Source organism: Enoplosus armatus, chromosome 17 (assembly GCF_043641665.1).
Source record: "Enoplosus armatus isolate fEnoArm2 chromosome 17, fEnoArm2.hap1, whole genome shotgun sequence".
Classification (NCBI taxonomy): Eukaryota; Metazoa; Chordata; class Actinopteri; order Centrarchiformes; family Enoplosidae; genus Enoplosus; species Enoplosus armatus.
This window is the reverse complement of record NC_092196.1, coordinates 9,745,943-9,768,785: the sequence shown is the minus strand read 5'-3', so window position 1 is coordinate 9,768,785 and position 22,843 is coordinate 9,745,943. Positions and strand designations below refer to the sequence as shown.

At 41.0% G+C, this 22,843-nt stretch overlaps 1 protein-coding gene across 1 annotated transcript in view; it reads right to left on the bottom strand.

Annotated features, from left to right (window-relative positions):
* Positions 1–22,843, bottom strand: part of LOC139300233 (Na(+)/H(+) exchange regulatory cofactor NHE-RF2) — a 29,517-nt gene that overhangs the window by 5,760 nt on the left and 914 nt on the right. The window contains exons 2-4 of the mRNA XM_070923255.1: positions 21,857–22,153; positions 15,846–15,860; positions 2,357–2,569 (exon numbers count right to left, since the gene is read on the bottom strand). Of these exons, the coding sequence (XP_070779356.1) occupies positions 2,357–2,569; positions 15,846–15,860; positions 21,857–22,153 (525 nt within the window). The remainder of the gene's footprint in view (positions 1–2,356; positions 2,570–15,845; positions 15,861–21,856; positions 22,154–22,843) is intronic.

The following is a 22,843-nucleotide window of genomic DNA, read 5'->3' as shown; positions in this document are numbered from 1 at the left end:
CATACAAGTGAGGGGTATCGAGCTTCTCATCTAACTCTCGACAAGAAAGCAAATAAGCCTGTTTACCAAAATGTCAAAACTATTGCGTTACTGTCTTCTGTGTTTGATTTTTCAACAAAATATCTTAATAAAAACTGTGAAGGATTATCTAACTTTCAAGTCTCTGCAAGTTGATTTTAAGATATTTTATTATGAACTGCTATCAAATGGAACCAACAGATGCCTGGAAGGTAAGAAGTTAGTCAAAAAAAATGAGAAAATTGTCTAAAACATCCAAAACCACAAGCAGGTTCCTTTACATTTTGGGGGGTCCTAAATGAACTCTGTCTAACTTTACTATCAGATCCTGGAGTCCTGTTTGGCCTGCTCTGCAGCCTGGTCTGGATCCTGATGTACAGCCAGTGAGGGCAAAGGTCATGGGAATGAAGGGTGAATGTTGTGTGTGTGTACACTCTCATGAAAAACTGCTTATAATGAAAATGATGATATTACTGCCAGCATGCTTTTTTTTTGTTAACCAGGGGAAAGTTGACTGAACACCCACACTCTTTCCTTTCATTTCCTCACCCCTATTGAAGATTTAAATAAATCACCTTCAACTTTTATGAGACTTAAATTGCCACTTAAATGTATTTGGTTCTGTGTGTGACAGAGACTTTGTGATAGTGTCTTAGTTTACCGTCTGACACTCTCTTCTTTCTTGTCTTTGTATCTTTGCTCTTTGCTGCTTTTTCTCTCTTATCCAACACGCACAGTCTACCTCCACTTCTCTCTCTATTTTATAAGAAGAGACATAAACACCCATCTCTCTCCCGCTGTCAGCTCCTGCGATCAGACTGATTTATAACTGACTCCCCTCTCGCCCATGACCGGCCTCTTCTCTCTCTCCAGCCTGACACACACTGAAGATTGAGTCCAGGCTTCAGGTCTGGTATCGTTAGAAACAGGGGCCTGACAGCAGACACAAGTGTGACTCCTGCTGTTTTAATTACAGCTTTAGACTCTCCTAATAGCTTTGTTCTAAGCAAAAGCTACTTTTTTGGACCAATGCAAACATTTGAGTGATGAAGCAGTTTGACAAAATCTCTATATAGTTGGTCCTGATGATCTAGAATCATACACAGATGACTGATCTTTATTTGCACTATTGTTGGATTTAGTTAGTCTCCAGCAAGCTTGTGCATTCAGCTGTTCTCTCTCTATCTTACATCTTGTTTTGTGTTTAAATAAACAAATAAATGAGTTACATTAGCAGCCAATAGCTACTTTCACTGGAAAAGGGTAGGCAGAACTGTGTGTTGGTGTGTCATGGAGTAAATGCTCAAGAGGTGGACTTCTAAGCGTACATATAGATTTATTTGGAGGTAATGGATTGAATAGTTGTGTGGAAATGTGGGCACGTGTGTGCACTGTGTAGGCACACAGCAACACACACCTACAAAGATACAGAAAAACGTCTCCAAAGTGGCATGATGAAGGCTTACAAGAGGCCTCTCGAGGGATATTCTCACACCAAGTCAATCATACAATTCTCTGACATGTACCAGACTAACCCAGAATCATTTATCAATAATCACCTCATTAGTGTGTGTTCATTTTTCATGATCTACATGTCTGCATGACAAGACTCACATAATACTCACTCACTTTTTACTAACCAAATTCCTTCCAGCTTATCAGCACTGCTGTGGAGGTTCCCCCTCACCCCATTAACATCTTATTATGTACACACATAAAACACTCCGAATTGTTCCACCACCCAGACACACACACACACTTTGGGGGGTGTAACGCTGTATCTGTTTATGTCACACAAACATCTGTAATTGTATCTGTATTCGGACCTGCACTAGAAGTTGTTAGGAAACATCTAGATTGCTTAATTTTCTGTGTTAAATTGTTTTCTATTGCCATCGATACTCCTCATGTGTATGTATAAGTTTGACCGTTACAATATTTGAACCACCTAAATGTATCAAACAATAAAAAACTGATTTGTAATTGAACCCCATATAAACAAACTAAACAAAAAAGAAAAAGGAGGTCTAAACTAAGTCTAAATAAAAGCTGTGTACCTGTTAATGGTCTTAGTGGAAATGAACACTGGAAATAGAACAGGAAGTTTTCATAGTCAGAAGCGCATTGTGCCATATCGCATGCATTTTCTTTACATAATGGGAGGAGGCCCAGATGAATGTAAAGTTGGTCTGAAGAGTTTACAATAAAAAAATGAGAAAGCTATTGACAGAAATCTGAAAAGCTCCATTGGTGTGTTTTTGCATGCAGTTTTTGGTGTGTTTTTGCATGCACTATTATTAATATTACTGCAAAAATTCTGCTCCTCCTTCCGTCCTACCTCAATCAGCCTGTCTTGTGGCCGGAGCCCAGCGCGGGCCGCAGATGATCCCAGGTCCAGGGAGCGGATGTACTGTCCGGGCCGGGATCGATCACTGTGGAGGTTGAAGCCATAGCCCGCCTCGGACCGCACCAGGTGGCATAGACGTGGAACGAGCTCGGACGGGTCCACTTGGGGCCGTGACTGGGACTGGGCCTGGGTGTGGGCATCATCCTGGAAGACAATGACTTTAATAAGTGAAATGATCCTTTTGCATGTTCCTCTCAAAGTTCAAACTAAAACTGATTCGGTTCAAGCTCGAGTTGTAATGCTTGCGTCGTGGTAATAACTTTGGTTATTTGGTAATTTTTTCTTATCAACAAGTCATTGTGTACAAACATCACCAGTATGACTCAAATGAAGCAGTGTGCTCACATAACATTGCATAGTTCACCATTTATAAAAGCAATAACATATTTTATGAAGGGAATTACTATCCAAAGTTAGACAACTGTGGTTCAACATTAGAGTAGGGAGAACAGGGTAATATAGGTGAAATATAAAAAAAGGTTCACCCGTCAGTTCATGATGACAAAAAAATGTGAAAGAACCACAAGAGCTCCATGGAGAGATACGATCACTCTCAGCTGGAAGTAGATATAAAACACACCACAACATTGGTATTTACATTGCTTAAAAGCCTATAAAAGAGGTTTAAATGGTGCAGCATGCGTAGAAAGATTGAGGGGCATTCTACTGTCTGCATGTGAACACAGCAGGTGACACATAGCTTTGCTATTTAGAACAACCACCTTTCAAGCCCGTGGGGTGAAAGTTTTACACAAAAAATGTGTGTAGAGTGTCACTTCAAGGCACTAATGGTTACTGTATTATAAAGGAATGCAATTCTACTGTGAATGAGATAAAATACACCTCAAAGAATCTCACTACCTGTACATCATTCTTTGTTAGTTACAGATTTATTCTCCTTTTTATGTTTTCATTTTGCAGTGTCATTCAGTCATAGAAGAGATGTTTTTATTAGTGTATTCCTTTCTGGAGGGAAACTGTCCATTTGCAGCACATCACTGACAGCTCTAACAGCCTGCATGAAGACATTTATAGAACCTGTATAATTGTGCCTCGAGCTCTCCAGTGTGATCACACTGAATCTCCACCTACACACAGGAGAAAATGTGCAGCGAGCGGGATGATAGCTGGTGGCCAGCTCTGTAACCTCAGCTGATATTAACTGTAGAGGTACCAAACAGGTAGCTGGGAGTGGGTGTCAAGTGACCAATATGACCAATATGAGTCTACATTCAGTACACATGTTGTGTGCACAGGACAGATCTTCAATTGTATTACGCAACATGAGAAGTCTTTTGTTTCCACTGCATATGTGAAGCTACCGTCATGGTCCAGCTTGTGCCTGCTAAAAATACATATGGAGTATGTGGGCAGGGTGAGAGAGAGAGACAAAGGTACTGTGGTGTGTAGAGAGGAGAAGATGGTTTGTGATTTATTCTGACAGAAAGAAAGAGGACAACTTTTTTTAAAACTGTTTTTTTTTTAACTTATCAGTAATTTCTCCGAACTCTATCTCCCCTTCAACTTCCTGTACGATTGTTGCAAATGCATCTTAGGAATCGTGGCTGAGCCTCGATCACCACAACAGTGCCTCCAATTCTACCCCTCAACTGTAAAAACATATCACAGATGGCAACATATAATTTCAGGCACTGAATTCTTTAGGGTACTGTAGCAGTCATCTAGGCAGCTTGCCCTGAGAAGGAGGGGGAGAGAGAGAGAGAGAGAGAGAGAGAGAGAGAGTAACAACAACTCCCTCCTGATCCTCCTTTTCCTGGCTGGAGAGGAAGTGCCTGAGTTGGGCGAGAGGGGTAGATCTTCCAAGGGAGAGAAAAATTTATCTAAAATGAAATGTATTAGCATGCTGGGATCTCGGCGAAAGGAGAAAAATGACAGAAAGAGGGAGAGGAGAAAGGGAACAAGCAAGGAGGGAGAGAGTGTGTGTGGGAGGGACAGAAAATTAGATGCAGCGAGAGGATTGAGAGAGAGTTCAAGAAAAGAAACCGTCAAGTTAAGTGCATGCAGAGAAACACAGCAGGCGGATAAACAGAGAGACACAGAAAAATCAAGGCGACAGAAGTTTCCAGTTAGTGACGATGGGGAGGGAAAGAGTTTGCAGTGGAACTCCTCTAACATAAACAGTGAGAGTATAGCACAGCTGGGAGTCATTATGTGGGGGAGACGCAAGTGTCTGCCAATCTAACCTCCAACTGCCTCTCAATGTCTGTCCGCACCCCGTTAATCACCCCCTGGGGCCTGTGCCATCTCTTAGAGTCTGAGTCTTTGACGTTAGAGTGCATTTTGGATTCTTCACACATCTGTGGGTTTGATCTGTGCAAGCTTAATTGTGAAAGTTTACACACTTTCCACTTTACTGATGGTGGATGGAGGCAGATGTCTGACTTGTGTGTGAAAGTGTAAAGGACAGAGTCCTGGTTTGAAAGATTTGTCAGCAAAAGGGGCTTGGAGGGCCTGAAGTTACCACACAACCTCTCCAAACTGAGAGGCCATCAAATGAACTGTGGTCATCATGTTTGTTTGAACTGTGGGTGTTGAAAACTTCATGGTTTTTGTGAAAAATATGTTGATGGGAAAGACAGAAAAATGAGACGTAATGCTTTCCCCCTTTGTCAGCAAACTCACTTGTCATCAGGAAAGTAGTCAGTTATCAGCATCGCACATTTTTTTCCAAACATAGTCCCAATGGGAGGAGAAGCAGTAGGAACCGCTGGGAAAACACAGCATCCATGTTTTGTTCCAGGCGCATGAATGTTACTGCAGCACTACTCAAAACAAGTTCACATGGAAAATTCTGCAATAAATCAGAGTTCTTTTCTATAAGGAAAACAATATGGACTATTTCATACCCAAAGCAGAACATTATGGAGTGTGATGACCCAACACACACACACACACACACACACACACACACACGTACTGACCTCCTGACTGTGGCACACTGAGAGGATATGCTGTCAAAGTACCATCCCATGAATTCCTTTAGTTTCCTGTCACAATCAGCCTTTGTTTCTGCCGGTCTCTGTGAGTACATGTGGGGGAGAGAACCGCGTACACACAAGACTTGTGTTTGACTCTGTGTTTGGGTTACGCAATTTTGATTACATTAGAAATTCGACATTTTGCCACATTGCAAAAGCAATCGCAAATAAATTTGAGCTCAATTCACACAAATAATTCACTGTTCACTAAACACTGCCCACCCTAGTTACTGTTACTATGCCTGGCAAGCTTTCAGTTTTCACACGCCACATAAGGGGTTAACACGGGCAGATTTACAGCTCGAAATTCTTGGTGACGTACATTTTTTTAAACACCTTTTAATTTCTAGCCAGCGACTGTCACTACCACATTTTACAGCCGTAGCTAACTGGCTGATTAAACTAACGTTAGCTTCTCCAGCTGACATGTTTTAATAAGAGAATCTTGTTGATGGCTCCATACATGATATTGTGCTAAAAGACTGAGGCTAAAGCTGCATGTTTCAGACAAAGAGTCAGCATCCTCACCAACAGAAATTGATCTTACAAAATGTAAGATCAGAGTATTATTTCAATCGGGCACAATCCTGTTTACATTTATTCATTTGGCACGTGTGTAGGCGCTTTTGTCCAAAGCAACGTAAATGTGGTCCAATACAAGTCACAAGTATGTAGCTACTTAGATTACATATTTGGACGAGCAAGACAGAGCTTAGATGTATACTTTATTGTTGGTATTTCACTTTTAATGTCACAAGAGAACCACTGTATGTAGTAAGCTAGTTAGCCGGACATGTCAAACACACCGTTTGATCTATTCATTACACTTACACTTTTGTATTCGCTTATTTGTACTCATGATTTGTCATCATTGATGTATAAAATAAAATATTGTTTCTTGCAGTTGTGGAGTGTCCGCATGTGTTTGTGACTGTATCTGTGAGTTTTGATGGGACCAGTCTGAGATGATGTGGTGTATGACTGAGAATGAAGACACACCAGTTGTTGTTATGTTTAATTTGTGTCTATCTGTACACACAGACGCATGTGTATATTTCCCTCTGCATGTGACCGCTGGCAGTGCTGTTGGCAGTTGATGAAACTAGATCGCAGCTTGTTGAATAATTGAGCGGTGGCCTACTGCGATGGTTGGATCATGACCGCTCTTAACCCTTTCACAGCCAAGGATGGTTGGCTCACGGCTGGCACAGAGCACAATGAAGTGTGTTTGGGCATGCATGTGTGTTTGTGTGCACGTGTGCTGTAGTACGTGTCTTTTAGTCGCTACAAAGAAACTTTAAATCCAGTGTGTGTGTGCATGCGTGCATGTAAGGCATTTTGTCAACAATGCTTTCACTTGCATGCTTCCCATCGGGGATTATCGTTAACTTAATATCCCCATTCTAATAAATCAGGAGGTCAAGTTTCCTTTGAGCCCTGAGTCATAAATATGCAGTTTTTCCTGCTGCGTTTGGTTTGCTAAAGGCAGATGTGACAAGGTCTTGCGCACGACTTAGAGTGCCAGCATAGAACATCTTAGAAACTATTTTTGGTTTAACGTGTTTGTATTGCAAACAAACTTACCATTGTAGATAAATACTGAATGCAAGCACTAGGTAAAGTAAAAGAGAACCTTATAACAAGCATGTATATGTATTGAGGTTAAACACACAAGAAAGCATTAATTGTATCAAAGCATTTTGAGGGAAAATCCAATCTGCAGTTAAACAAAAAGCGCATTGAAACAGCTGATGTAATTTTTTTATGACTTTCCATAACTCGACGAGAGTTCTTCCATGACCTAAAAACTGTATCCCAGTTTGTTAATGTTATTTCTCAGCTCGGAAAAATTCAGATGGAGTCGACAGCCTGTTTCCCAGCTGAACTTGGTACATGTAGAAACTATCATAAGTCTACAGTGTTCAAAACAACTGAAAACATTGACTTCTGCTGCAATAAAATGTCAATCAAGTTGGAGGATACATTCTAGTGTATTCCTGTAACAAATGACCAATTGTTTCACTTTTGGACAATTGGCTTGTCCAAGTATGTTTTTAAATAGTAAGCATCCAAATGATCCAAATGTGTTTGATTGCATAACATATTAATTACATTTTTACAAATACTGTACTTAAATTGATGCTCCTTTTTCAGCTGGTGAGGATGCTGACCTTTTGACTGGAACATGCAGCGTTAGGGTTAATAAAAAACAGATTGCATCTCTGCATTTAGATTAACAAGATGATTGAAATGCCCACAAAGGGACGTTTCCTGGAAGCAGCAGAACAGCCTGGTGGCTGTCGGCCCAAAGCCGAGTTTATCTACAACACCTAAGAAATCTAATTAAAAATGGGGGATTGAATGGAAACGTTTCTGATGTTGCATGACGCCGGTGAAGTACAAACAACAGTTGCACGTGGGACTTTTTCTGATGTCATGGTTGATAACCAGTTGCCATGAAGACAGCAGTGGAACCAGTATAACCAGCTCAATCTGTCAGAGAGAGGAGGTGTAGAGCTTTTCAAAATGAGGTGAGAGAAACATATAGACTGCATACATATCTTATCTCTAGATTTCATGGAGGTTTAAATCTTTTGAAGAGTTTTGTGCATACTGACATTGCCCTGTGTATGTGTGACAGCTTGATTCAAAAGTGTTACCAAAGCCCATATGTGGATCATTTAAAAGGGATTTACCAAATTAAGAAAATTGCTGCGTGTCAGGCATTCTGGCCATGACAGCGCTACCCTCAAACTGAGTGTGTATGTATATGTGTGTGTGTGTGTGTGTGTGTGTGTGTGTGTGTGTGTGCCACATGCAGCTGCTTTAAGTGTTGCTCAATCAGAGAGAAAAAGAGCAGATCTGGCCAGTTCACAGTGGGCGAGAAAGAGAGAGGAGTGGGAAGGGAACAAGAGAGAAAGGAAATGACAGGCAGCTGGAGAAAAGCAGAGAGGGATTTGGAGCTTGTAAAAATATAAAATGATGATGGGGATAGGAAAAAAAGAAGGCAGGAGTGAGCAACAGAAGAGAGAAGGACTCAGCAAGATGAAGAGAAATCGGGCAGGCAGAGAAGGAGATGATGCACAGCATGTGGAGGACAGGAAGAAAGGCTAGAGAGAGCAGAGAGAACATGAGGACACGAGGACTCACCAGAGATCTTGATAATCAACAGTTTGTCCCAATGATGTTGTGGTGTATTGCGTAACTGCTCTGTGAAACGAAGGCTGGCTGTGTGTGTGTTTGTGTGTCCAACGCTGCTCTACCAGGTCATGACCTGCTGAGTCCCCTGCTCGGCTGCAGTGTGAGTGTGTGTATGTGTGTGTTACGTATGATACCTGCTGTTTATGTGTTTCCTGAGATCATAACTCAGGAGTGAGTGAAAGGGGAATGTTGAATGTGTAAAAGCAAGAGTGAAAACTGGAAGGATAAAGTGAGGAGCAGGAGTCAAGGAGCAACATGATCAGATTGGAAAACTGACATACTGTATTGTCATACTGTACTCTGTTGACAATAGTCAGATCGGATCACAAATTCAGCTGATTAAAAGAATAGTTTGACATTTTGGGAAATATCCCCATTCAAAGAAATGTCAGATCTCATTTGCTTTCTTGCTGAGAGTTCAGTATGAATATTGATACCACCTTCATATCTGGAGCCAGCAGCCGGTTAGCCTAGCTTAGCATAAAGACTGGAAACAGGGGGGAACAGCTAGCCTACTTCTGTCCTTGTAGCTCACTAATTAAGACATTATATCTTGTTTGTTTAATGTGTCCATAATCAAAGTAAAAACTACAATTCGCCATGATTACGGGGAGTTGTGTGCCAGATTATTTCTTTGCCGGGAGCAGTAGCATCCAAGAGTCTCTGCCAGCCAGGAAATTGTCCTAAACAGACATTTTAATACTTCGGTTTTTGTTGGAATTCAACAAACAAGATATAACATGTGAATTTGTGAGTTTTAGAGGTGTTGCTAGGTGGATTTTGTTTCATTTGGATGAATCCAGGCTTATTTACCCCCAACTTTCTTGAGTTCTTTTGCTTTCTTTATACTGAGCGACGCTAACTGGCTGCTGGCTCCAGCTACATATTTATCGCACAAATATGTGAGTGGTATCTTCTAAACTAAGTCTCGGCAAAAAAGCGAAAAATAAATTTCCCAAAATGTCAAACCACTTCTTTAAAACCAACCAAGACTTCATTTCATCAACAACAAAATACAAATAAACAACCAAAAGAATATGCATAAGGGGATGACATGTTGTAAAAGTCAACAGCTGAGTACGGACGAGTCATGGCTTATGATTCAACATGCTGCACTGTCACAATACTCCTGAGTCAGATTTTCATATCCTGTATCAGTAATCAGCACGAATGAATGTGGTGTCTTTGTGATGAATTGGAATACAGTAAAATTAACTCAAGTCAACCTGCACATTTCTTCCTCCTCCTGAGTGAGAGTCTCTTCGTGTCTTGTTGCGAACTTCTCAACTGTCTGTACTTATTATGCTTCTGAAGGCCAACACCATGCCTTTATTTTCACTGCCATTCATACAGGAATGTGCTGCAGGAATATTTATTTTCTCAGAAGTGCAGTAGTAAATTTATGAATGTCAGTTCCTTTTAAATATAGAGGCAACATTTCTCTTTTCCTAGAAGGTTCAAAGACTGAGAAATCAATGTTAGAGGCAAAAGAAATAATGCAACTGGGCTACATCAAGAAAAAAATGTATTAAATTCCTTGCATTCACTATGCAAACTATGAATACAGCTAACAAGAGAAATGTGAGTTACTAGCCTGCAATTGCATTGTAATGTTGAGAGAAAACTTGAAATAAGCTGCATGTAAAATACTTTTGCCATACTGACCTAAATATCTGATGAAGCAGGCATGGATGTTGATGTTTGTTGTCACCTGTCACACCTGTTCAAGATGCCTGCAGCTGAACAGTCAGGATGAGTGAAAAGCTGCAAAACCCCTGTGAGTGCAATCATACAGTAAAGGGTGTCGTAGCGCCAGGCTGAACTGTCACTGAGCTCAGATGAGATCACGATAGATGTGAACGCACTCAGCTTGACTTATTGTATGAATTATTAGCGCAGAACAAGATGCTTTGATGCCTCCCCACAACCCTCCAAAGTGTCACTTCATGCTGTAAAGTCTAAAGCAAACTACAGCAACTACAGTCTGAGGGACCCTTTGATAAAAACGAAATGTGTAAAAACAAGCTGTATATGTGCACAGAAGTTGCAGTTTTAGCTCACTAGCTACATGAACTAAATGCTCTGCTTTGCACAACAGTAACGTGAAGAATCAAATAGGTCTCCATGTTGCTGGCATTTCTCTGCTCTGGCTGTTCTCAGGTCAGCTGTGGCTCTGAACAGGCCGTGTGTGGAATTGCTGAGAGGGATTTGAAGTGTTACTAGGGATCTACACACACCAACACACTGCATCAACATGAGATTTTTGAGTTTTGTGCAGATCACATATTGGGAAAATTAGTGTTTTTGTTACTCATTGTGTTGTTCTCCAGATAGAAATGTGTATTTCTCATTTTCTGTAAAAAAAAAACACAGCCTATTAATAGCCTCAGCTGACTGCTTGAGTTTAAATCTGCAGCAACCACATTTAAAACTAAATAGGACCATAATTAAGCTACTTTCTCATTATGAGGCTTTTGTGACTTATGCCATGAGTGCTTTGGCAACACAAGTGTCTGTACATGTCACGCTGATTCGGCCTTTCTGTGAGAGAGAGAGCACAGCTTTAGTTTCCATGAGAACCTGCTGCCTGAAGTTCATCGAATTTTCATGGACCTGTTTCATGCTGCTGGTGGACACTGCAGAAGGAAAAGGATCAAAATCACTGATGTAGACAAATAAATCATCCAAAATACTTAATGTCCTCGTCCAGATCACTGACCTACATCGAAACTGGCTCTTTCCTTCATCGATCCACAATGACTGTTAATCAGCTGTTGCTAATTTCAGCCTACTGTACAATAACAGTGTCTGAACATATCTGCTGGTGTCTGTTTCCTTTTCACGGTCAGAGCATATCATGAGGAGGTTAGTGAAACTATGCAAAGACAGACAGAAAGAGCGAGCGAGAGAGGAAAGAAGGCAAACCATCTGTCTCTCGCTATCTTTCTACACTCTACATTCTTCCTTCATTTATTTTACACAGAACTCTTCCAGCCTCCATGTCATGGTATTTCATGTCTTCTTTCTGCCCAAATTCTTTAACGCTTTCACTCTCTCCATTTTCTGCCCCGCTCTTATCTTTGAGAGCCTCATGCTACAACACATTCACATGTAGGGAAGTGGTATTGCATTTAAATGTCAATTTAAATTGTGTGGGCTGCTGGCAATGCTGATATATTCAGCAGTTGTGTGCTGCTATGACTGTGTGTGTGTGTGTCACAAATGAGGGAGTGAGATTTTAAAGTCTATCATTAGATTAAAATGTGTTTTTTTCCATTAAGTTCTTGTCAGTTTTTCCCTCTACCTCTGTTTTTCACGTGTGTGACAGGACAGCAGTTGATGTTGGTGATGTAATGTGTGTGTCCACACCCCTGTTATCAGTGTGTGGCAGATATCCCTCGTCCCTTGGTGCAGTAGAGGCTGAGAATCTAAAGAGTATAAGGTGGTGGTGGGGGTTAAGTGTTTCTATGTAAGAAATGTGTGTGTATGAAGTGTGTCAAGATGAAACAGTTAATTTTGTAAGCAAAAATGATCTGGTTACAGCATCTCAAATGAGAATATTTACAGATTTTCTTAGACTTCTGTGATGGTAAACTGAATATATTTGGGTTTTGGATGGTGGGTTGGACAAAAGACATTTGAAGTAGAGCTACAGCAGACAACATTATCTTATCTTATCTTGCTGATACACGTACCAGTATTATTGTGTATGTCGGCTGATAAGTGTCAGTAAGGGTATCATTTTAAGGTGTCACCTTGGACCCTGTGTCCATCTCTGTCATTTTATAGACCAAACACTGAATGATAAAGAAAATAATTATTAGTTACAGCTGTATATGTGTGTGTATTTAAACCTCTGGGCTCCAGAGAGGTGAAGAGGTACTTCACATGTGACAGCATAAAGACACAAACATGCTCTGTGGGGGAGGCCTCACAGATGACATCAGGCCAAAGATTTATGTAGTTCTGTGTGTGTGTGTGTGTGTGTGTGTGTGTGTGTGTGCAAGAGAGAACAGATGGATTTACATTTCTCTCTTCCACTTTCCTAAGCATGATGAATCAATTAGAGGGGATTCCTGTCTACTGCTACACGTCACACATCCTCTCTCATACTTTAATGCACACTAACCTCACCTCACACACATAAACTAAACCTCCCCCTCTTGTTTGTCAAGCATCTCTAAAATTCCCAGTTGATCCATAAGGATATAAAGCCCCTCTCCCATCACATCTACTTGACTCCCCTTAACAGAGAAAAGGAAGGCTACAATTAAACTGATCCAAGATGCTGATGTGAGAGCCGAGTGAAACAGAGCAGGGCCAGTGGGACAAAACACCAACGCCTGAGTGTGTTTTTTAAAGTGTGTGTGAACACTGCGTAGATCGCTGTGTGGGAATGTATGCTGGCTCACAGCTGTGAGTGCAGCAGTGAGCAGATGCAAACTGAACATGTGTAGGGACTGAACACGGGCGAGTGATCAGGAGTGAGAATAACAGTGAAACAGCTATTATGAAACAGCAACATGGCTGAAGTCGAGTGTGTGCTTGCAAAATCATAAACACACAGGATGCAGAGCTCTCTTTACTGCTTTCAAGGACTTCTTGATCAGCAATGATGAGGTGTAGCAATGAAGAATTTCTTGCTGCCTGCCTCTCTCTTTCTCTTTCGTATTTGTTGGCGACGCTGTTGTGTGGGCAGCACATCGATCAATCCTCGGCCTGGCTACAGCCGACCTACGCTCCACTGATATTCCCACATCCAACAACTGATAGTTAAAAGATGAGATCAAGAAAATGGAGATAGAGAAGCAGAGTGAGGGTATGTTTCCAGACATTATTTGTTGGGATAAACCCCAAAATCTGTTATAGGAACTGACCAAATATCAGTGCTAATGATATCAAAAAGGGATTTTAGGTATCAGTCCCAGATGATTCAAAGATGTCAGGAGATAGCAGGCCTGTTTTCCCATATTCTGACCCAGTAAAGGCTATACAAAAGTAGTGCAATCTATAAATAATGCTGAAGATTTGGGTCAAGCGTCTTAATTACAACAGTTACAATTTGTGGATAGGAGGAACTCATTAAAGAAATGTTACAGCTTCTTAATAATAATTAACTTATTTGTACTGCACAGAAAAAAAGCAAAAACAGACACAAAAAAGATACAGAAAGAGTTTCGTTGGAGGATCTGAGGTTGAGTGCAGGTACACATCTACACAAAAGCTCACAATGTATGCTGGAGCCAGACCATGGAGTGTTTTAAAAGTAAAGAGTAAAACCTTAAAAATCAATTCTAATCAACTGAAAGCCAATGCAAAGAGGCTAAAATGTTAGTTATGCAATCTCTATTTCTTGTTACTGTTAACAGACTGGTTGCAGCTTTCTGTATAACTTGAAGCGTGAGCAGGTTTTGCCAAACAGGCAGGTCAACAGCAAGTTACAATAATCAGTCATAGATATGACATAGAGTGATATAAACTAATTTTCAAAACATTAGGAAGTTGATTAAAAAAAAGTACTAAACTATTTTATTGACCTGATAATCAAAAGTTGGATGAGAGTCAAAATAACTTCTAAATTTATGACACAAGTCTAAACAGAGGGAACCAGATGTGTTTAATGGCCCGAACAGTATTATTTTAGATTTCTCTTCATTGAATTGGGGGAAGTTATTAGACAGTTTTTAAGAATGTCAGACTGCTGATTTTACAGATACATAAAGTTGACAGAAAACAGAAGGGGACCAAGGAGCCTTGAGGTACTCCACAGTTGAGAGGGGCGGTAAACTGAGAGATAAACCACTCAAGAGCAGTGTCTGCAAGTCCTACAAAGTATTTTAGAAGACAAATTAAGATATTATGATCTATTGTATCAAATGCAGCGCTTAATTTAAATAAAATCAGGGCCAGCCCTTCAAGAACATCACTGCTCAGTGCCATGCTTTGCTTGAAAACCAGACTGAAACTTGAGAATATGGATAAGGAGGCGTTTCTTATTATTTTATATCAAATTACATAAGCACTGTAACTGAATCCATGACACAGTGACAAAGACAACATTTCAACAAGTCAGAGAATTCATTTGGTTTGGTGAGTCAAACTACGTCTGCAGAGAGACAGTCAGGTCAATGTCTTCTGGGTTAACAAGGACAATATTTGAATATATTATCAGCTCTGCAGATAATACATGGAGTCACACAGCTGTGTTCTTTCTCTCTCTCTCACACACACACACACACACACAGAATCCGGACCCCTGCATCTTGATGTAACACAGTTGGTATTCAAAGGAGGGGGCAGGGGAGGAGGTCTTGAACACCAGCTCCAGATGTTAGTAAAAAGAATTGCACACTCACTCACTCTTACGAATGTACGGTCACAGAAAAATAAATATGTATGTAAATCCATATTTCATCTGATATCTTACATGGATAGTTTTATTCTAAGAAAAAATAAAATATTCATTTTAAGTAACTGGGTAAAGTTTTGTTCGCTGACATGCCAAGTTAAATAAGGGTTAAACAAATGAAATGCCTCCTCTTTGCCAAAAGGGAAACACTAGAAGAGGATTTCTGACATTGTTTCCATTCTCCCACATCAACGTCAACTGTACAGCTACTGTCCGGCCCTCAAAGTATCATACACATACACATACATATCCTCGTTTTGTCAAAGCAACAAGAAGCAACCGCACATTTGTATGCCCCTTACAGTACGTCTGGGTAGCAGAAATCGAGCACAGCTGATCACACAGGCCGAAGTGCTGACTACCTCCAGACGACTCCTGTGCTGTGTACTGATACATTAGAGCCGACAGGCAACATCTTTTCCCTATTATACTGTGCAAAATGAGAAACTGAGTCAGGGAACAGCACAAGGAAGAGATGTCAGCGAGCCTGACCTGAGCCATCATCTCATTTTGTATTGTTATGAACTAATGGCCAGAGATGATCATGTTTTGGTAGCAGGGGCACAAAGACCACAAGCCAAAGGGACATTTAAAGAATAACGTGCCGAACGAGAAATGAGAGCAGTTTGCAAAGACATGGAGGAAACACTGAGACAGATGTTTGCTGCAGTTGTAGGTCTCTTTAGTGCTGAAAATCAACATAGAGAGCAGTGTTTCTGGCATGTGTATGTGTGTCTGATGCAGCACGTTCTCGGGGTCCATCACTGCTACAGAACCTCTAATTTGTCTTCTGTTTGCTGTCAGCAAAGACCTCTTCTGTTGCTTTCTCTCTCACAGATCCAGGAGTGTTAATATTTGTGTTTATTCAACCCTGACCCCATGACCTCAAGCCTTGACCCTTACAAACTGTGGTTTTCTCACGCAGATCTATTTCACTAAAATACTAAAGAAGATACCCGAAGATGCACATTTTTAAGTATTTACAGACGTTCTGTGTAGGAGGATTTTTTTTTTGAAAACTGTGTACTTCATCTCCATGTTGGACTTGTTTAGTCTTTGCTGGTGTTTAGATGGAAATCAGAGTTTGTTACGGTTTCACCACCTGTGACACACGTGTGTCCTCCCATAGCCCAATGCACAAATATGCACATAAACACATACACACAAACTAAATAAAACATATAAAACGTTATTTTGTATTACATTCTTGACTGTGCAAAAACACATGAACACACACACCCCTCCTCTCTCTCTAACTGTTTTAACAGATGTGTGTGAGTGCTCTACAGGGAGCAGATGATCTCTAACAGGCCTCTGCAAATCCTACACATGATGTAGTGAAGTTTATTACAACACAAAGTGCTGTTCACATGTTAGTCTGTATGCTAGCAGCTGGATCAATCATCTGGACTACCACAACAGTTTCATACAGATTCTTTGTCTGACTGAGCCAAAACATTATATGAGCTCCAAAGCTCTTGGAAATAAAGGTCAAACTCATGATGGACATATCAAAGAGAAACAAAGTCTTGTGTCCTGAGATGCATGTTTCTGCAAAACGCCATCTACTCCCTTCTCTCTTTTTCTCTCTTTCCCTTTCTCACACAATTTACATCAATCCTTTCCAGTGCATGAATCCTGATGCTGACTGTTACCATAGCAACAACTTTCCGTGTACTTCCTAACAAACCCAGTGTTATACCAAACAGGAGTGCAGCAGGACTGGAAAGAACAACAACAAACGACCGCCATGTGTTTGTGTGTGTGTGGTGGAGGCCTCACCACCAACAGAGAGGGAAAATTCAGGCCAGGGAGAGGAGAGCACCAGAGAGACAACACCTGCCCCAAAACAAGCCAGGAAGATGATGACTTCTCATACTGTATGTCTCTGTCAATCCGTCTGTCTGCACTGCATAATATTTGCGTTACATGTTAATTTAGCCTCCTCATGAGTTGAAAAGTTGTCCAATTAACATGCATTTTAAGCTGGTTCTGCTTTTGAATGATTGCACAAAGTTCAGTTTGTGTGAGGATGTCAGCACCACGACCTCCTGCACAGAAATGAATGAATACAAGCACACACACAATGAAGATGGAGGGATGCAACTTCTGCTGGCAACAAACCTAAAGTTAGAGTCAAGAATATCAACAGCCAATTCCCACATTTGAGCACCTCATCATTTTTTTTTCTTGAAAAATGACTTGATGATCAATTATCAAAATAGTTGCAGATTAATTTTCTGTGCATGTGTATACATTTGCGAGTTAAAAAAAGGTTCTGGTGAGAAAGTGACACCTGACACTTTATCTTGAGCTTCAGTGTTAATGACACACCTAAGTGCATGTGTGTGTGTGTAAAGTGGAGAAAGACAAGTGCGGAGACAGAGCACTGACACCTCACATGTGTGTTAAGGTAAGACAATATACCCCAAACTGGAGTCATGATGTTCTTGCCCTTGAAACGTCTCTGCCTTTCAAGCAGACTCCAGCATCAATCATTGTTTCTGTTAAATGTGTTCGATGCAGTCTGCTGGCTTCCATCGGGCCCATTAGCCAATGATTGAGCAAGAAAGTGAACAGAAAATTGTTGGAGAGATGATAGCTAAGAAAGTGACTGAACTGAGCCTCAATTTAACACAATTTCCTCTAAACTTTTCACAGAGAGATGGACTGAGAGCATGTCTTTAAAGTGTTTTTTATACGTCTCTTTTATAGAACCAACTTTAATTGACTTGGGTTTCAATTTCAATATACTTATATACTTAACTATGGAAAGTTGATTGATGGATATTAACTTTGGTTGGATGAGGACGACAGCCAGGGCAATTTTTGATGTAACTTTAAACTCAGGGGTTTGGTGAGCAGACTTAAGAGCACAAAAGGCAGACTAAATTGTTGAGTGTGGGTCAAAAGTAGCTAAATAATGAGTGATGTGCTCAGTGACAGCAACATTTCTCTCCAACGTCGGCCCTTTTGGCTATACACAAGCCCATACGTTGACCAGGTTTATATAAGGATGTGTAACAATGTTGGTCATGTTCAACAGTAAAGGCCTATTAAGGCCTGAACATTGGATTTGCAACAGCCCATTATGACTCGACTGTAATCCTGTTGTGCTGGAGAGCTTTGGTGAAGAAAGCAAAATAAAGAAAATAGGTTTTTGTTCAAGGTTTATAGTTTGTGATATTGAGTTAGAAATGCAGTAAGAGAATGGAGAGGGTAAAAACACAACCTATCTATCTATACATACTGCGTATTGAATGTAGATGCAAGAATGTGCACACACAGACACAGAGGCAAACAAAAAAGAAACCTTGGGGATGAGTGGCCATAAAACAGAGGAAATATACAGGCAGTGTCATGTAACCTGGGGAACACACACACACAAACACACACAAAGCCCTGAGTGGGGAAATTTATTGGGGAAATGTGCAAGTGATTAAAGTTGCAGAAAAGGTTCATGTCTACCCACAGGTTTCTGCTGTGACCATGTACATGCCTGTAAATGTGTGTGTGTGTAGAGTCTATGTTATATGTCCTTCAGGGCCTTAGACTGCAACCTGCAAGAAATTCTGTTGCTTTCACAAAGAGGAGGGGAAAAAGAAAACAAACTGTAAAACTTTCTCAAGTTTTGCTGACACAATTTGGCATTCGAGTCCACTGCCATATTTCTAATATTGACACACACAGTCCTCATTTTCCCTCTGTAGCAGGGTTCAAGTCTGATCCTGTGGGATCCTCTGACAAGACCACTTCTTCTATTTGGGGGATAATAGTGCTTGTAAGTTTTGGAACTATAGTTCCCATAATTTTGGGGCTTTGGGGGATATAAACAGGAAGTAAAGTGTAATATCGCCATGTAGTCAGTTAGCTGTGGGCTCCAACTTGAACCCATATTTTTTAGCCTATATTTGCTTATATTTTGGTAAATCGTCACCATTAAAAGTATGCCGAATTAGCTAGCAGTACCAGTTTGCAATGTACCCATGGATGTGGGTGTGGATCAATGTGATGATTCTCAGGCAAGTACTGGAGTTATAAGGAGCTTTTTCTATGATTTGTAAGTGGATTTATGGATATTTATTCCTGATGGCCATCGGAGACAATGTACATCTTCGGGAAGTGCAAGTCATGCCTGTGTGTTCATATTTGACTGAGTTACGACTCAGAGAAGGAGTGCAAATTTTGATCCAAATTGCAGCAAGCGGATGTTAAGAGTTTTAAAGTACCTTAACTGCCTCCATGAGCTGTGTGTCACAGTTGCTGCTGCAGCTCCAACAGTTGAGTCTATCTTCTACTCTTTAACTCTCCCCCTCTTGTGTGACTTCACTGCCCTGCAAACCTTTGCTTTCCCCACTCCCTCCTGCCCCACTGAGGGGGGCCCACTTCCTGAAACTTCTTCCAACAAATCTTCAAGGTTGTTATTGGCTGCTCTCAGTCTTGGGTTCCCTCGGTCCAAATGCTGTCTGCTCTCTGTCTCTCCATCTCTCCCTCATTCTTTTTCTCTCCTGCCCATTTCTTGAAAACAAAAAGAAACATCTCAGCAAACTGAGTCGACTTTTACAGCTATGAAAGACAGGCTGCCACCAAGAATAAGAATTAGAAGGAGCAATTCATCTACATTCCTTTCAGCTATGATTGTTCACTTGGTGATTAATAGTGTTATCGCTGTAATCGCTGATCAGTCTGTTTTCCCCTCTGCTTTTGTTGCGGTAATTACAGTGCATTAATTGCCAAAGCTCCTCGCCAGCCACATGGACGAATGACTACTACACACAAGAAATAATATGCAGCATCAGTGTGTAGTGTCAATACTGAGTCTGCATATCTGTGGTGGAAGAGCTTCCTTCGAGATGGGACGGGAAACAGAGACATCCAACTCTTCGCAGACCAACAAGGTACCAATCGAGTGACAGGGGAAGGTTTCAATGCTGCAGCTCGAACAGGAGGTGGTTTATGGTCAGTCAAGCTTTTCTTTTTGCACTGCCTTTTGCACTTTTGGCTCATCCTGCCACTTCTTTCCATTCTTTCATTAGAGCCATTAAAGACTGAAACGAGAAACCTCTAAGCATTTCCTGGGCCTTAGCTGGGCCAATCCGACCCCACCAAGCACTGGGATTTCTCCCCACAGGTCACAAAAGCCAGAGCTGAACAAAGACGCACACACATTTAAGATTTAGCTGATTGGCCCTGTCACTGTGGTAGAAATAGTGCCTGAGTGCTGCGCACATATTGGCAGGGCACACCTAAGTGAAAACACATGTTGTGTAAATGCAGAAAGCAGAAGTTGAGCTGCCTCGTCCCTCGCTCATAGGGACCATGTGAAACCAAAGCCGATCAGATCTTTGTGTTCCAGGAGAGACAGAGCGGACGGAAACACATCCTGTTTTCAACAGGGAAAAATCAAACAGTGAATTAAAAAAATAAAAATAAAAACACATCAAATGACTATTGAGCATTATGTAACCAACTGTGACAACGAGTGTGTTTAAATAAACACCGGAGGATGACGTGAATATCTATAATATGAAGGCATTCAGAAAATCACTGCGTTGTCCATCGCCAGATTCCTAACTTCTGACGGGTCCCACCCGCTGACCTCTCTCGCCCCCCTTTGACCTCTAACATAACATCTGGAAGGCTTTCAGCTAGCCATGTTCTCCCCTCAGGACACACACACACATTCATTCACATTCATAGACAGACATACATGCATGAGAGGCTGCGGAACAGGATGGAAACTTGCATGACATCTACTAATCTAATCTGAAACTGGCAAAGCAGCAAGAAAACAAGTCTGGGGTGGAAGCATGTCTGAGCGGAGGAGAATCTGTTCAAAGAGTTGACTCACTACCTGCAATCTGTTTGCTAATGCATTTAGTATTTTTAACTCTTGTGTTTGGGAGTTGACAAATCTCTAAGAATGCTTTGTTTGAGTGTCTGAAGAAACTTCTGTTTTCAGGCTAAAGCTGGTTATTAGTTATTTGTTATTTGAGGCCTTATCATCATCTTGTTTACACGAAGAAACTGACTGACTGAACAGAGGATTGATTCTACTCTCATGTTTGTATGCTAAATATGAAGCTACAGCCAGCAGCCGGTTAGCTTAGCTTTGCACAACCGGCTGCTGGCGATAGCTTCTACTTTACTGTGCGGACAAGAGAGCGGTGTTGATCTTGTCGTCTCACTCTTGGCAAGAAAGCGAATAGCAGATTTTCCAAACGATTCCTTTAAGTCATTTTGCAAGTAAAATCACTGTTTCCAGCAATGTGAATATTAGCTGATTTATTTTGTCTTATTATTTTGTTAAACAGAGTGTCTTGATTTGACTTGACTGTAAACTATTTCAATATGTCAACTTGGGATTTGGGAAATTGTGATGGGCTTTATTTAATATTTTCAGACACTTTATAGACCAAATGTCTGATTGATTAATCAAGAATTATAACTGCCAGAAATATCCATAATGAAATAAATGTTAGCTGCAGCTCTCAATAGCTGTTCAGGTCAATAGAGGTCAACAGATATTACTTTGAGGTCAGCTTCCATGAACCTGAAAGTGAGCCTCAGCTTCACTTCATACATCCAGCAAACCAGGAGAACCTCACATTTTAATAGATCAATACTCCTTATAGATCCACCTATAGATCCCCCCTTAGAAATCACATACCAGTAAATATTGAACCAACAACAGCGTTACAGAAAGTAAAGAGTGCACAGTCTTTACAGTAAGTAGAAAACAAACAAAGATGATGATGATGATGATGATGGTAACAATGTTGATGCTATGACTCTTAATGTCCTGGTGGAGGGCCAGCTTACCTTCTTCGCAGCTTTGGACGGGGACCTCCTGGTGGGCTTCTGCACCTGGCTGCTCGGTGAGACCGGCTGCTTGGACACCGAGCCGTTCTCCCGCTTCTTGCTGGGGGAGGATGGGACCGAGGACGGGGGAAGGGAGGGGGAGGCTGGGGGAGAGGTGGAGGAGGAAGGAGGCGCGGCCCCGAGGACGGCCATCTCCTCCGTGGCTGTGAGGCGCAGGCTGCGCAGGCTTTCATGTGTCTCTTGGTCCACCACCAGCAATCTGGTCTCATTGTCCACGGCTTTGATCCGCTGCACCACCTGAGGGAGGGGACGTGTGACACTTGGTTGTAATTTACAGGTCATTTAGTTTGACCAGCAATGAAAGAAGAACATAAGTGTCAATGCACAATAAATTAATGCCACAAAGAACCACCACAGACTGCACCTATAAAAGAAAAGTCCAATCACATCAAAGAGAACATTGTTTGGATAACTGGTCTCTCTAGAAGCATCCAGTCAGTGCTAGAACACGTTTTTAACACATTCTCACTTTTCTTAGACGTGTGGATGTGCCTGTCAGAGTGGTGATGATAGAAATATACAAACATTGACCAAAATGTCAGACTGTATGTACTATAAGAGGGCAATTAACTGTTTTTCAAGAAAAAATGCCAAACATTCGATGGTTCCCGCCTCTCAAATGTGGGAATTTCTTGCTTTTCCTTAACTTAACTTTATTTTTTACTGTTTTTAAAATGAATTTAATCATTCACTGAAGCCCAAGAATATTATTCTGATAAGGAAGAGTCCAAAACATGCTCTGAATCAATCCTTCACATCATTCATTTACATATAAATCATTTTATAGAAGCATCTTTCAACATACTGAGCAGAGAAGAGATTTCTTTCAGAAGGTGTCTCTAACGATTAAGATGTTGACCAAAATGTAAAGCACCAGGGCAGCAGAATTGTTCTGAGAGCTCAAACACAATAATGATCTGTTTTTAT